This window comes from Gavialis gangeticus, unplaced genomic scaffold, assembly GCF_001723915.1.
Source record: "Gavialis gangeticus isolate Ggan-Ray unplaced genomic scaffold, GavGan_comp1, whole genome shotgun sequence".
Classification (NCBI taxonomy): domain Eukaryota; kingdom Metazoa; phylum Chordata; order Crocodylia; family Gavialidae; genus Gavialis; species Gavialis gangeticus.
The window spans coordinates 485,505-497,316 of record NW_017728962.1 but is presented as its reverse complement, the minus strand read 5'-3'; the positions used below and the strand labels follow the sequence as shown (position 1 = coordinate 497,316).

Below are 11,812 nucleotides of genomic sequence, written 5' to 3'. Positions count from 1 at the left end.
AGATGGGTAAAACCCAGAGGGCTTTGATTCACTGGGAATTTGATATTTTCCCCACCCAAATTATTCTGGTTCAGAATGGAGGCAGATGTTTGAAAGTTTTAGCATTCAAAAACATTAAAAAAATCATTTTGTATCCATATAAATGTTTTGTTTCTATAAAATGAAGTTGTTTTGATTACATTTTACACTTTATTAGTTAATTTTAGAACAAATTAAAGGCATTGTGAAGATGATAAAGAATTATCATCTTTTAATTAAAAATGATAAAATCATATTTTGAAATAAAATTTCAGGCCTTTAGTTATCATTTTTTTTAAAATGAAGAATTCATTGAAATTGGCAGATATTTGTGACATGTTTTGGTGTCATCAAATCTACATTTTTTGCCAAGAAGTGTTGTGAGAGAGAACTTTTTGCAACTCTACTCAAAATCTCATAAGATGTGAAATTGAAAACTGTGCATTGCCTCCTCTGGCAAATTCTTCAAGTTTATAGACCAATTCCTGTTTTTAGCTAGCTCTTTATTCTCTATAACATGCATTCATGTTTTAAAGAATTATGGGCTATGAACCAAATAACATTTACATTTAAGAAAATGTCCATGTAGTAGGAAAGGGAGGAGCATTACAATGGGAAAAGTTTAAATCTTTCTCTGATTTTTGAGTTTTTTGTAGTGTGAAACATTTGTCAACTTTTAAGGGTCCCATGTTTACAACATAGACGTTAGACACTGTAACACCTTTCCAGAAATGTTTATACTACATTTATGAGGACTAACAATTAGTCATTTGCATGTTGACTGCCAGATGGGTTAAGAATGTACACTTTTTAGTGATGGTGGATGTGCACACAAGACAGATTGAGTCTAGAAGAGAACTACTAGGCTTTGGATGCTGGACATTGTGATACAAAGTACAAATACATTTAGAATACACTGTAGAACCTGAAACTACAAAGTGAAATACAATTTTGGATTGTTAGCTTATAGGTAAATCCCAGATCCAAGCACATATGGACCTTGGGAATATTCAGATAAGAACCTTACTGTTTGGTTCTCATAGTATGGCCAGCTCTCAATAGTTGATGTTTTACTGAAAGGCCCAGTTCCTACTGAGGAGAGATTACATAAGTGTCTTGAGTTTCATATTTTAAAAGTATCAAGTTTCTCTAGTTTTTGTGATTCTAGAGAAAAGTTTGAAAGTTATAGTTTGAAGGTTTAGAAACAAAAAAGCAAATAAAAAATGCTGCCTTGTTTCTTTTTCTTATAAACATTGGATTTTTGAACATTTGGTGTTGAGAATACTGATAAATGGCTGTGAACTATGACCTCGGAAAAATACTCATACTATCAGACATCAGCTCACTCTGAATTCTCATTATCTAGCTGGAAGGGTGATATTAGGAGAATTTTTATTTAATTTGGGCAGTATCTTGATCATTAAGTGGAAGTGACTGAATAATAAAACCACATCATGTTAAAGCCTGGCCAGCTCTTTGTACATGGAGATTTTTGCTGGAAGAAATCTAGGTTGAGCTACATCACTTCGGGATTTCTGCCCTTAAATTACACAACAGCTACATACCAAATTCTTTCCACAAGAAGGAAATTAGTTGCTCTTCTGGTTCTTGTGGATCAGGATCCTATTGTATGTCCAAATATAACCAAAGACCAAGACTTCAATCCTTTGCCCTTTCTAAACTCAGTTTACTCTTCACAACAGAATAATTAGCCTTAGCTGAGCCTGGCATGACTGTGGCTTTCGAGCAGCAACACAGACAAACACCTGTTGTAGCATTCCTGATGAAGAATATCATTTTTATCTTATCTACCTCAAATACTGACTAGGTTCTTCATAGACTTCACTTCATAGCACTTTAACTTTTTTAAGCCTAGAATTTGAGCCCTGTAACAGGGAGCCTGTTCGGGGCCAATCCAACCATGGCCCGCCCACCTGTTCTTGGGCTAACCGCCCGTGTTCTCACCCACCACGCCTTGTTGTAATATTTAATTAGTAGATGTTAATAAGTGGGAGGCTGCCCATTTCCTGCCCTGATGCCAGGGGGTGCTATCTGCAGCTCCTTTCCTCCCCTACACCCCAGCCCAAGCCTCACAGATGGCATCACATTGTTCTCACTATCACTGGCCTCTTGCTGGGCCCCAGAATCCTACTATTGAACCCCACCTGGATTCTTCCCCTCAGGTGGACTCTTCCGCCATCATTCCAGGCAACCTAGCTCCCTGAGCTGCTTCTCCTTTGGGTGTGATCCCCCTACCAGGACCTTCAGCTACTAGCCCTGGCCCACCTCCAGGCCAGTCAGAACCCCATGCCCTCAGCTCTTGGGCATTCCTCGTGGTGGGCCCCTGGCCCTTCGACCCTTCCAGTCCTGGCCCCAGCATGGGCCAGTCAGGGGAAGTTCAGACAGGCCCTGAGTCAATGGCCCTTACTCTTCTTCATGGGGTCCACCTTCCTGACCCTCCAAACAAGAGGTAACCCACCTGGTTGTGGGGGCTAGTGGTTAAGACACCCCGACCCACCTTTCACCGAGGTGGTAACTGGCTTGACATTTCCTGGGGGCTCCCATGCCACTGGGAGCCCCACCAGACCACCCGCTCCCAGCAGGGTGCAGTTTTAGGTCATGCCCAGGACCAGGAGCCTCCTTACCATCCCCTACAGCTTCTCCCTTACCTCCAGATGATAGCAGTAGCCCTCCAGCCAGGCAATGTTGTTGCCCAGCCCCCAGCAGCAGAACTGCCGTCTTTATAAGGGCAGCCCCAAATCCAAAATGGCTGCCCTCATAAGGCACCTGCTGGCTGCTGCCTTCTGGCCCTTAAAGTGGCAGGCACCCACAGTGCCCTGCCACAAACCCCCCAAAATTACTTTATATTTAAATGTGTAGAATTTATATGTATCATTATCTAAGCTTCTATCTGTGGCTAGCATGCATACATCAAGCACAAAGAATTAAGACTGCATAACACTTGGATAAGCATAGTCTTTACACAATTTATGAAACAGAGACTGTCCCACTACTTAATCTCTCATAATACCACACACACAGAGACACAGACACACACACAAAATGTTTGTTCTTGCAGGCATAAATAGATATCCCCAACTAGCAGCAACCAGCAGAAAGATTGTATCTTTCTTTAAAAAAAAAAAAATGAAGTCCAAGCAAAGCAAGGAGAAGGGGTTTTGAGGAGGTGTGGGAAGAAGAATTTTATGTTTATAACATGTGGGGATATTTGTTAAATGTCTGTGGCCAAATGGCTGAGAGTATCTGGTATACGTGCTGGGATCCCTTACAAGAGAAGAGGCATCGTGAGAAAAGAATTCTGGTTGTTGTAGCCTGCTGAGTGTGGTCAATGGGATTGGAGAGGAGAAAAATCTAGTGTATTTTTATAATGACAAATTGTTGGGTAATTAAAGAGTAGTTACAGCTTCAAATACAAACATTTTGATATTTAGCTTTAAAGGAAACCTGAACAGCTATTCTGTGGTTTTTCCAGTAGATACTTACTTGTTCACTATGAACTGGATTGAAACTGGGTAGCCATTAGATAACTGCAACTTTCTATCAGAGATTATAGGACCAAGCAGATTCAGATGTATGTCCTAAAGATGAAAGCATTTATATCCAATACCCTCAGTTTCCCATTTTCCATAATATAAACTGATTTTTTTCTCAGATGTTCTGTTGGTACTACATTTGAGAACAGTTAGGAGAAAGAAATTGAATGGCTTAGTTTTCTGTTGTCCTGTATCTGACAAAGTAATTTACACTTTAGCAAAAAAAATGTTAATAATACTACCAAACTAGAATGGGAGCATTTTACACCTGACAAAACTTCCTTGTGGAACACAAGCATGAGAAAGAAAATATTGACCCTCAGTTCTTTTCCTCCCACCAGCTGATTCTGTCACAGCAAAGCCTGAATGCAATTTCACGAGACAAAGGAAAAAAAAATTGCTAACTACAGGGCTTTCTACCTGTGAATTGCAAATGCTCATATTGAAATCGGGGTGCAGGTAATGGAGGTGTTAGAGCTTCATGACTGTAAAGATCTTTTATATCAGAAAGTGTTCCAGTTTGTGGTGTTAATGACAGTGGGATTCTTTTTTTTTTCTTTGGGTAGTGGATGTCTAAATTTAAGACTCATGTAAAAAGATGTTTTTTAGAGTTGCTGTAACATGTTTCATGAAAACTTCACATCGATTCTTTCTTGTAGTTTCTGCTCACCTTAAACACAAAGTAATTTAAGACCTAAAGTAGGTCGGTACTCTCTTCTGTGAAGATGAACACAACAGGAACTTATCTGTTATAAAGAACTGAACCAAAAATCGGGACCAAATATTTCTAGTCTCTGGAGTAGTCAAAATCCAGATTCCAGTTTTGTGGCATGAACTCATCCTTATTCAGAAGATTTGGGGAAACCAGGTCTGATTTTTCTGCTGGTGAAGTTCCAGACAAGGCGAGTTTTCCATGGTTTGGGGTTTTATTGCGAACATTTTTGCACAGTTCTTGTTATGTATTTCTTATGACATCAGTGCTGAAGGGGAGAAGGAATGTAAACATCTGTTTTTTATAACTCAATTCCAGGCTTATAACCTGATTAGGATAGGCAAATGTTTCTATATGATTAATTTTCCAGTCACAACATGATGGTTTTGAGCACTGGAATCCAGTACTACTTCTAAAGTTTATAAACTAAGGAGGGGACTAATAATATGAATAATATTGTATAGTTTAATTTTCATAACTGTGTCAAACATAACTACATTCCACTCGGTTCACCTTACTCACATGACTAATCCTACTGAGAACAAAGGAACTGAATTTCCTCTAATTTTGGCTTGAAAATGATGCATTGACTTCAGAAGTATGACTCCTGATCTAAAGGATAAGGCATTCAAGGGGACTGAGGTAGCATGGAATCAGTTCTGGTCTCTGCCACAAACTTCTTAAGTGACCTTAGACTGGTTACTTAGGGCGTGTCCTGCCAAGTGCTCACGTGTAGTTTGCGGTGCCGGCCAGAGCTACACTCTGGTTGTTGGCCAGGCTCTGAGCAGCTGGCTTGGTGCTGCTGCTGCTTCAACAGGCCCCCAGGACCCTAGGTAGGGCTGCTGGGACCAGCATAGGTAGTCAATTTGTTGTGTGCCAGAGCACATGTTCAGGGGTGTGCCCAGTGATAAATAGCAGAGGCACAAATATACGCCACTGCTATTTGTCCCAGAGGGAATGTGTGTCCTTGCATGTATGCGCTTGTTGGGACATGCCCTTAGAATCTACTTTTTTCCGTGAAGTTATTTAGGTGCCTAGTTGGATTCCTATTTGCCTTTAGGCACCTAAATACCCTTTGAAAAATCTGGGTTTTAATTGTTCTGCCTCCATTTCACTTATCTGCATAGAATCATAGAAAAGTAGGGCTTGAAGGGACCTCGAGAGGTCATCTATTCCAACCCCTACTCTAGGCAGGATCATGTCTATTCAAACATTCCCATACAAATCCTTGTTTAACCTATTCCTTGCACTACAAAATCAACCCAAAACATATTGCCTAAAGCCATCAAAATAACTTTAACCTGCCACAGGTGAAACAAGGAGATGAGGGATGTCTTGATGCTGAACATGCACTCATGAGATCCAAAAAAGAGGGCCTCCCCTGCCCTATGTACTCCCTACCACCCTGATCTGCTCCTGTGTATGTGTTGAACAAGGGTTCCAACCTCAATGTAATGGTAATTCATGCAGAGCCAGGGTCTAAATGGGAGAACAACCAAGTCTAGTATGAGTAAGAGAAGGTGGTTTAGGTTCTGTACCAATTAGTGTTTTACATTACTCGAATGCAACAACTGTAAATACTTATTTTATCCTTATATAACATACACTCACCTGCCCTACCGCAAATGTAACTGCATTTTGCATTATTGTCATTTTATAGTTTCATAGTTTCATAGTTGCTAGGGTTGGAAGGGACCTAAGCAGTTCAAGTCCGACCCCCTGCCATGGGCAGAAAAGGATGCTGGGGTCAAACGACCCTGGCTATATGATTGTCTAGCCTTCTTTTGAAGACCCCCAGGGTAGGGGTGAGCACCACCTCCCTTGGAAGTTGGTTCCAGCTCCTAGCCACCCTGACTGTAAAGTAGTTCCTCCTGATGTCTAGCTTGAATCTACTCTCAGTCAGCTTATGGCCATTCTTCCTTGTTACTCCTGGTAGTGCATGGGGGAACAGGGACTCTCTTATTGCTTGCTGGTCTTGGCAAGTTTGTAGGCGGCCACCAGATGCCCTCTCAGCCTTCTTTTGTGGAGGCTGAACAGGTTCAGGTCCTGTAGCCTCTCCTCATAGGGCCTGCCCTGTTGCCTCCTAATCATGTGAGTGGCCCTCCTCTGGACCCTCTCGATGCTATCCACATACCTCCTAAGTATGGTGCCCAGAACTGGATGCAGTACTCCAAATGCAGCCTGACCAATGCCCCTTCCTCACATAGAGGGGGAGGATCACCTCCTTGGACCTGCTCATAATGCATCTATGGATGCATGACAAGGTGCGGTTATGAAGAAGAGCTTGAGTAATGACTCTTTTTCATGACAAAAGCCATCACCTTACACACACATTTGACTTTGTCTTGAAAAAATGGGGTTTATCTCTCGCAAATTAGTTGACATAGGGAAGGGAAAACTGTCCAGTTCATTGAAGACACATTAATCTCAGTGCTCCTTTTTTGCTTGCAAGAGACTTTTAACCCCTTTTTTCTCATCTAATTATCTGTCCCATTATTCTCTGTTCCTTCCTTGGTTTCACTGCATACTCACAATATCACCTTTTCTTCTGGTTGCTTCCATCCCTCAGAACTCATCCTCCCTTTTTTTACCTTACCCAGAATCTACCCTCTACTGCCTTTCCCGATATACTGTTTCTATTCCCTGTTCTCTGGGAAACTGCCTCTTCCATTGATATTTAGGTCTCCAAAATATACATCCCATTTTTTGCCCCCATTTTTCAGTAATTCTTTCCTGACTGCTACTTCTTTCAGTTAAATAAAGGCAATCAAAAAGCCCAAGGTTGAATCCACTCAATCTTTGCAGGTTAGTTTAAGCTGTGTTGATTGAACCAATAAGCAAGTGAACAGATATTCACTTTTGATTCCAGAAATACAGCCATATGCCTTCAGTGGGCTAGGACAGAAGCTGGGAGGTGCTAGAGCACACGTCCCTGCTGGGCTGCAGCAGACAGCTTGGGCCCAGGCTAGCCTGTGAGGGGGTCTTGCAGGGAGATACAAAGCATCCTGGGATGCTGGAGGACTGTGAATTAACTTGAATCTGGAGGGGATCTGGGACAGAAGTTTAATAAACTAATTTAACCTAAATCAGTTAAGTCTGGTACTACATCCATCTAGGTTTATCTTCAGCCTGTTTCAGCCATTTTTAAAGCACTTTGGGTAGACAGAAGTTACACATCAACCAGTTTAAGTGATCAGAAACTGGTTTAAACCTGTAACAGAACATAAGTTCAGTGCACATAAACCAGTTTCAAAATGGCCCAAACTGGTTTAACATAACCATGGTTAAATGTAGTATCAGACTTAACTGATTTGGGTCAAACCAGTTTATGCAACTTTTGTCCCAAACCCCTTCCTGGTTTAAGTTAAACCAGAGTCCCCCAGCATCCCAGCATGCTTTTTAGCCCTTGTCTGGGCTGTGCTGTCTGTTCCAGAGAGCAGGGCTGGCTCCATCCCTCTGCTAGCTCTAGTAGTGGTTGGGGCATGACATGATACTGGCCAGCATGGCCCCACTGAGACAAAGGGAGCAGGGAGAGGGTTTAAACCTTAATCATACTTAGCCCCCTGGGAGGGGCCTGGCCATGCCCCCAGGCCAGGTTCCCTCCAGCCTTGCAGCTGCTGCTGAAGGGAAGGAAGGACTGCTCTAACATCCCCTAGCTTCTAGCCTGAGTCACTGCAGGCATGTGCCTGCATTTCCAGAATTGAAAGTGAATGTCTATTCACTTGCAAATTGATTCAATCTTTGCATTTTAGATTGACCTGCAAAGATTGAATCAATTCAGGCTCTGGCTTTTTGATTGCCCGCTCCTAGCCTTTATGTGCACTGAACTTCTGTTGTGTTACAGATTTGATCCAATTTCTGATCAGTTATACCAGTTTATGTGTCATTTCTGTCCCTACTCTTCATGTTCAGCTCTCTCCTTACACTGTTATGCCACTTTTAGGGCTGCCTTGAACTGGAACTCTTTAAGTTGTGAGGCAGGATTTTGCAGTTGGTCTAGAGGATTAGAGCCTGGGAGAGCTTGAATACTCCTAGGGGAGGAGAATTCAAAATCTAACTACTAATTTTGAATTACCTGGTGAAACAGCTAGCTGCAGGATTTCCCAGATCTGATTAGCAATTGCAAGCTGCAGGAGCAACAACTAGATAGCAGATTGCTAGATAACAAGATAGAGATGGGGCTTGGGGGCTTAGGGTGGGGAAGAGGAAAAGTTATGAGCAGAGGCATCTCCCCTTTCTCACCAGCTGATACGCCTGTTTCAGGGCTAGAATGGGGGAGCTGGGAAAGGAGGAATAAAGAAGATCTGCTTTCTCCCAGCCCATATTTGTCATGTTTCTTGCAGTTCCGTACTGGGAAAGTAATATAAGTGGTGCTGTCTTGCCTGCCAGCAATGACGTTGTGTATTTGGATACTTTTATCTCCCCACTATTACAAGGCTATTGCAAATCCTTGCTATTGCTTTCTCACTAGTAGGAGTAAAAGGTTTGAATTGAGTGTGGATTGGGCTAGCCAGCTGGGTTGTGAGGACACAGGGAAGTATCAGGAAAGTGAATGAGAGAAGTGGAGGAACTTGGAAGGGAGAGTTTTTAGCTATGTAGGAAACTGTAAAGAGAATGGGAAAATTCCAGGTGTCTTCTATTTTGCAGGCACAGTCCTCAGCAGAACCCCTTTGTGCTCCCCTGTCCCTAGGAGGTGGGGAGTGTTCTCCTTATTTTCCCTTTTTGGGAAGAGGGATTCTGTATCCCAGTGCTGCGGGTTAAAACTAGGATCAGAGATCTTTTTCATCACTGGGGGAACTGAATGCATCCAGAAACTATCACAGAGCAGTAGGGGAAATGGTGTGTCTGTGGAGTGGATTTCCTTCCTGAGGCTGCCTTCTGTTTCTGTTGTTGCCCATGAGAGCTTTGCCCTAAGTGATTCTGTGGTGCTCAAGTGACCCTATAAACATCTTTAAAAGCCTGCCCTAAAAAGGGGCCTCCAAAGCAAATGCGGGGGGGTGGGGGGCATGGGTGACCAATGGGAAGACGCGGCTGGGCTAGGCATCCGCTCCTTGTTGCCTCCCAGCAGCAGCCGGGAACCTCAGTCTCTGGCCAAAGACTCCAGCAGCAGCAGTAACAGCAGCAGAACATTGGGAGCCTCTGTCTCCTGCCAAAGAATCCAGCAGCAGCAATACTCACACAGTAGGGCATGGATGGGACTCTCTCCTCTTAGTCAATGAGACGCTGCCAAAGTTCTGCAGACAAGTAGAATGGGAAGGGAGAGAAAACAGAAACTACCCATAAACAAAAGCTGCTGCATCTCTCTCCCTCCTTTCATCAAAGGGCTGGTAGAGCCTGTGCGTGGGGTTTGTGCAGCTCAGATCTGAGCTGAACAAAAAACTTTTTCTTTTTCTTTTCTTTTTCACATTCAGAAGGGGGAAAAAAAGTTCAAATGCATTTCCCAACCACAGGGGAAGCCCTTTGATGTCTATTGAGAACTAAGCACATTGCTTAGACACCAGTGAGGAGAAAATGATTTCCCGTGAAAATATTCCTGTCTGGGGAGTGGGATTTTGCATAGTGTTCTTGCTTGCTCTGTTTTCTTCTTGCTATGCACAAGATACCAGAGCAGAGAAGGAGCCCAGCGCTGACGAAATCCCAGAGGGAGCATCTACTTTGGCATTTGTGTTTGATGTTACCGGGTCCATGTATGATGACTTAGTTCAAGTTATTGAAGGGGCATCAAAAATTTTGGAAACCTCTTTGAAGAGACCCAAGAAACCACTTTACAACTTTGCTTTGGTGCCTTTCCATGATCCAGGTAAGGAAATATTTGGGGGGGTCCTGTGCACTGAGGAGATGTGTGTGTTTGTATATATGTCTGAAGATATTGGTGTCATCCACTGAATTAAAGACATGCAATACATAAATATGTAAAGACATAATGGTGCTCCCACACTGAAGAAAGAAATTGAGAGAGACTAAGAGGCACAAAATGAAAAGGGAGCACAGTTCTTATCTCGCCTCCCTCCAAAAAGATGAAATTTCCTGCTCTGTTTCATAGCATAAGTATTTTATGAAATGTCTTAGTCACCTTTTTCCAATGAAATCCTCAACCAGAATAACTTGCCAGTGGCAAGTTATATTCTGTTAACTTGTTCCCTCCCTGTATGAGTACAGGAAAATATGCATTAGAAAGTCTGAAATGTTAGGAATGCACGTGTGACACCATAAAATTGACTTTAATCCAAGTGCACACGGAGAACAAACAACACAGATTGAAAAGCTCTATATCCCTTTTGTAACAGCCATTCAAAGTTGAAATGAAAACACTTTCTCCTAGTAGAGAACATTATTAGGAGTATTTGACTGTTTGCTTCATTACCTACATCTACAGAATCTCCTGACTCCTGACTACTCCAGTACAATCACATTTACTTGCGTTCTGATTGTGTTCTTCTGTTAGGTTTCTGAACAATAAAATAGTGTATCATACTGTGACTTAGGTTTAGTTCTTCTATCTTTCCCATTGTTTTTCTCCTGCCTCGATTTTTCTCTTGCCTTCTGCTATGTAACTGGGTATATTTTGTCTTTCTGTCTCTCTCAGCATCTGTTTTCTATCCCTTTCCTATCACTTTAAACTTGCTTTCTCTCCTTTCCTTGTCAAGCCTCTCCCAGTGACTTGAAACGGAAATAAGAGCTGGATGCCCCAGGCTGGAGAAGAGAGCAGCCAGCACACAAGAGGAGCTCAAACTAAACGTGTATGGTAGTGTTTAAAGGGAAAAAAAATCTGTCATAGGAAATCACTTTCCTGGTTCTGCTTTCCCTTTAGCACCTTAGAATGGAACATTCTGGGAATCAGTCCACTAGGGTTCAAGTCAGATCAATATATTTAATCTCTTAGATGGATCTAGTGGTTTTTTTTAAGTAAATCCAAAAACAAAAACACAAACACTCCCCTACCAAATATCTGCCATCAGAGTGTTTACCTGTTATTACTGAAATCCACACAACTGAAGAATTATGGAAAAACCTCTTTTTCCCCATTCTTAAGTTTGTCCATGTTGTACAACTCTTGCATGAACAGCTTACATTTTTAAGGTTATTCGTCCCTGTGGAATCAGAGTACCGTGTATGAAAAATATGTCAGTGTCACCATTTCTCTCTTGAAGTAGGACAGTCTGTTTCCTTTGCTTTTCTGTCTTCCTGTAGCACTTTTAAAAGCAGATGCTGGTGATTGTAAAAATTAGCAAAGGGAAACTGGGCTCCCCCAACACTTTTTAGGTTCCTTTTAAGCATCAAATGGATTCAGGGTAGCTCCATTTTGAGTTCCCTCTTTTTTAATTTTAAAACTGATTTTTTTAATGGAAGTTTTGCCACTGGCTGCTTCTCTGTAACATCTTATAGCTCTGCTTTCCAGTGTGACTTGTTCTGGAACATTTTTAATCAAACCTGGAAGTGGGAAGATGATATTATTGGGTGTAAATGGCACACATGTATGATGGTGTATTTTGGGTTGGGTGGTGTGCTGTCACCCCCCCCCCCCCCC

The 11,812-nt window shown here is 42.2% G+C and overlaps 1 protein-coding gene across 2 annotated transcripts in view; it reads left to right on the top strand.

Annotated features, from left to right (window-relative positions):
- Positions 1–9,377: 9,377 nt before the first annotated feature.
- Positions 9,378–11,812, top strand: part of HMCN1 (hemicentin 1) — a 451,483-nt gene continuing 449,048 nt past the window's right edge. For both annotated transcript variants that reach the window (XM_019501224.1, XM_019501215.1), the window contains exon 1: positions 9,378–10,084. In XM_019501224.1, coding sequence (XP_019356769.1) covers positions 9,796–10,084 — 289 coding nt within the window. In that variant the 5' untranslated portion in view covers positions 9,378–9,795. The remainder of the gene's footprint in view (positions 10,085–11,812) is intronic.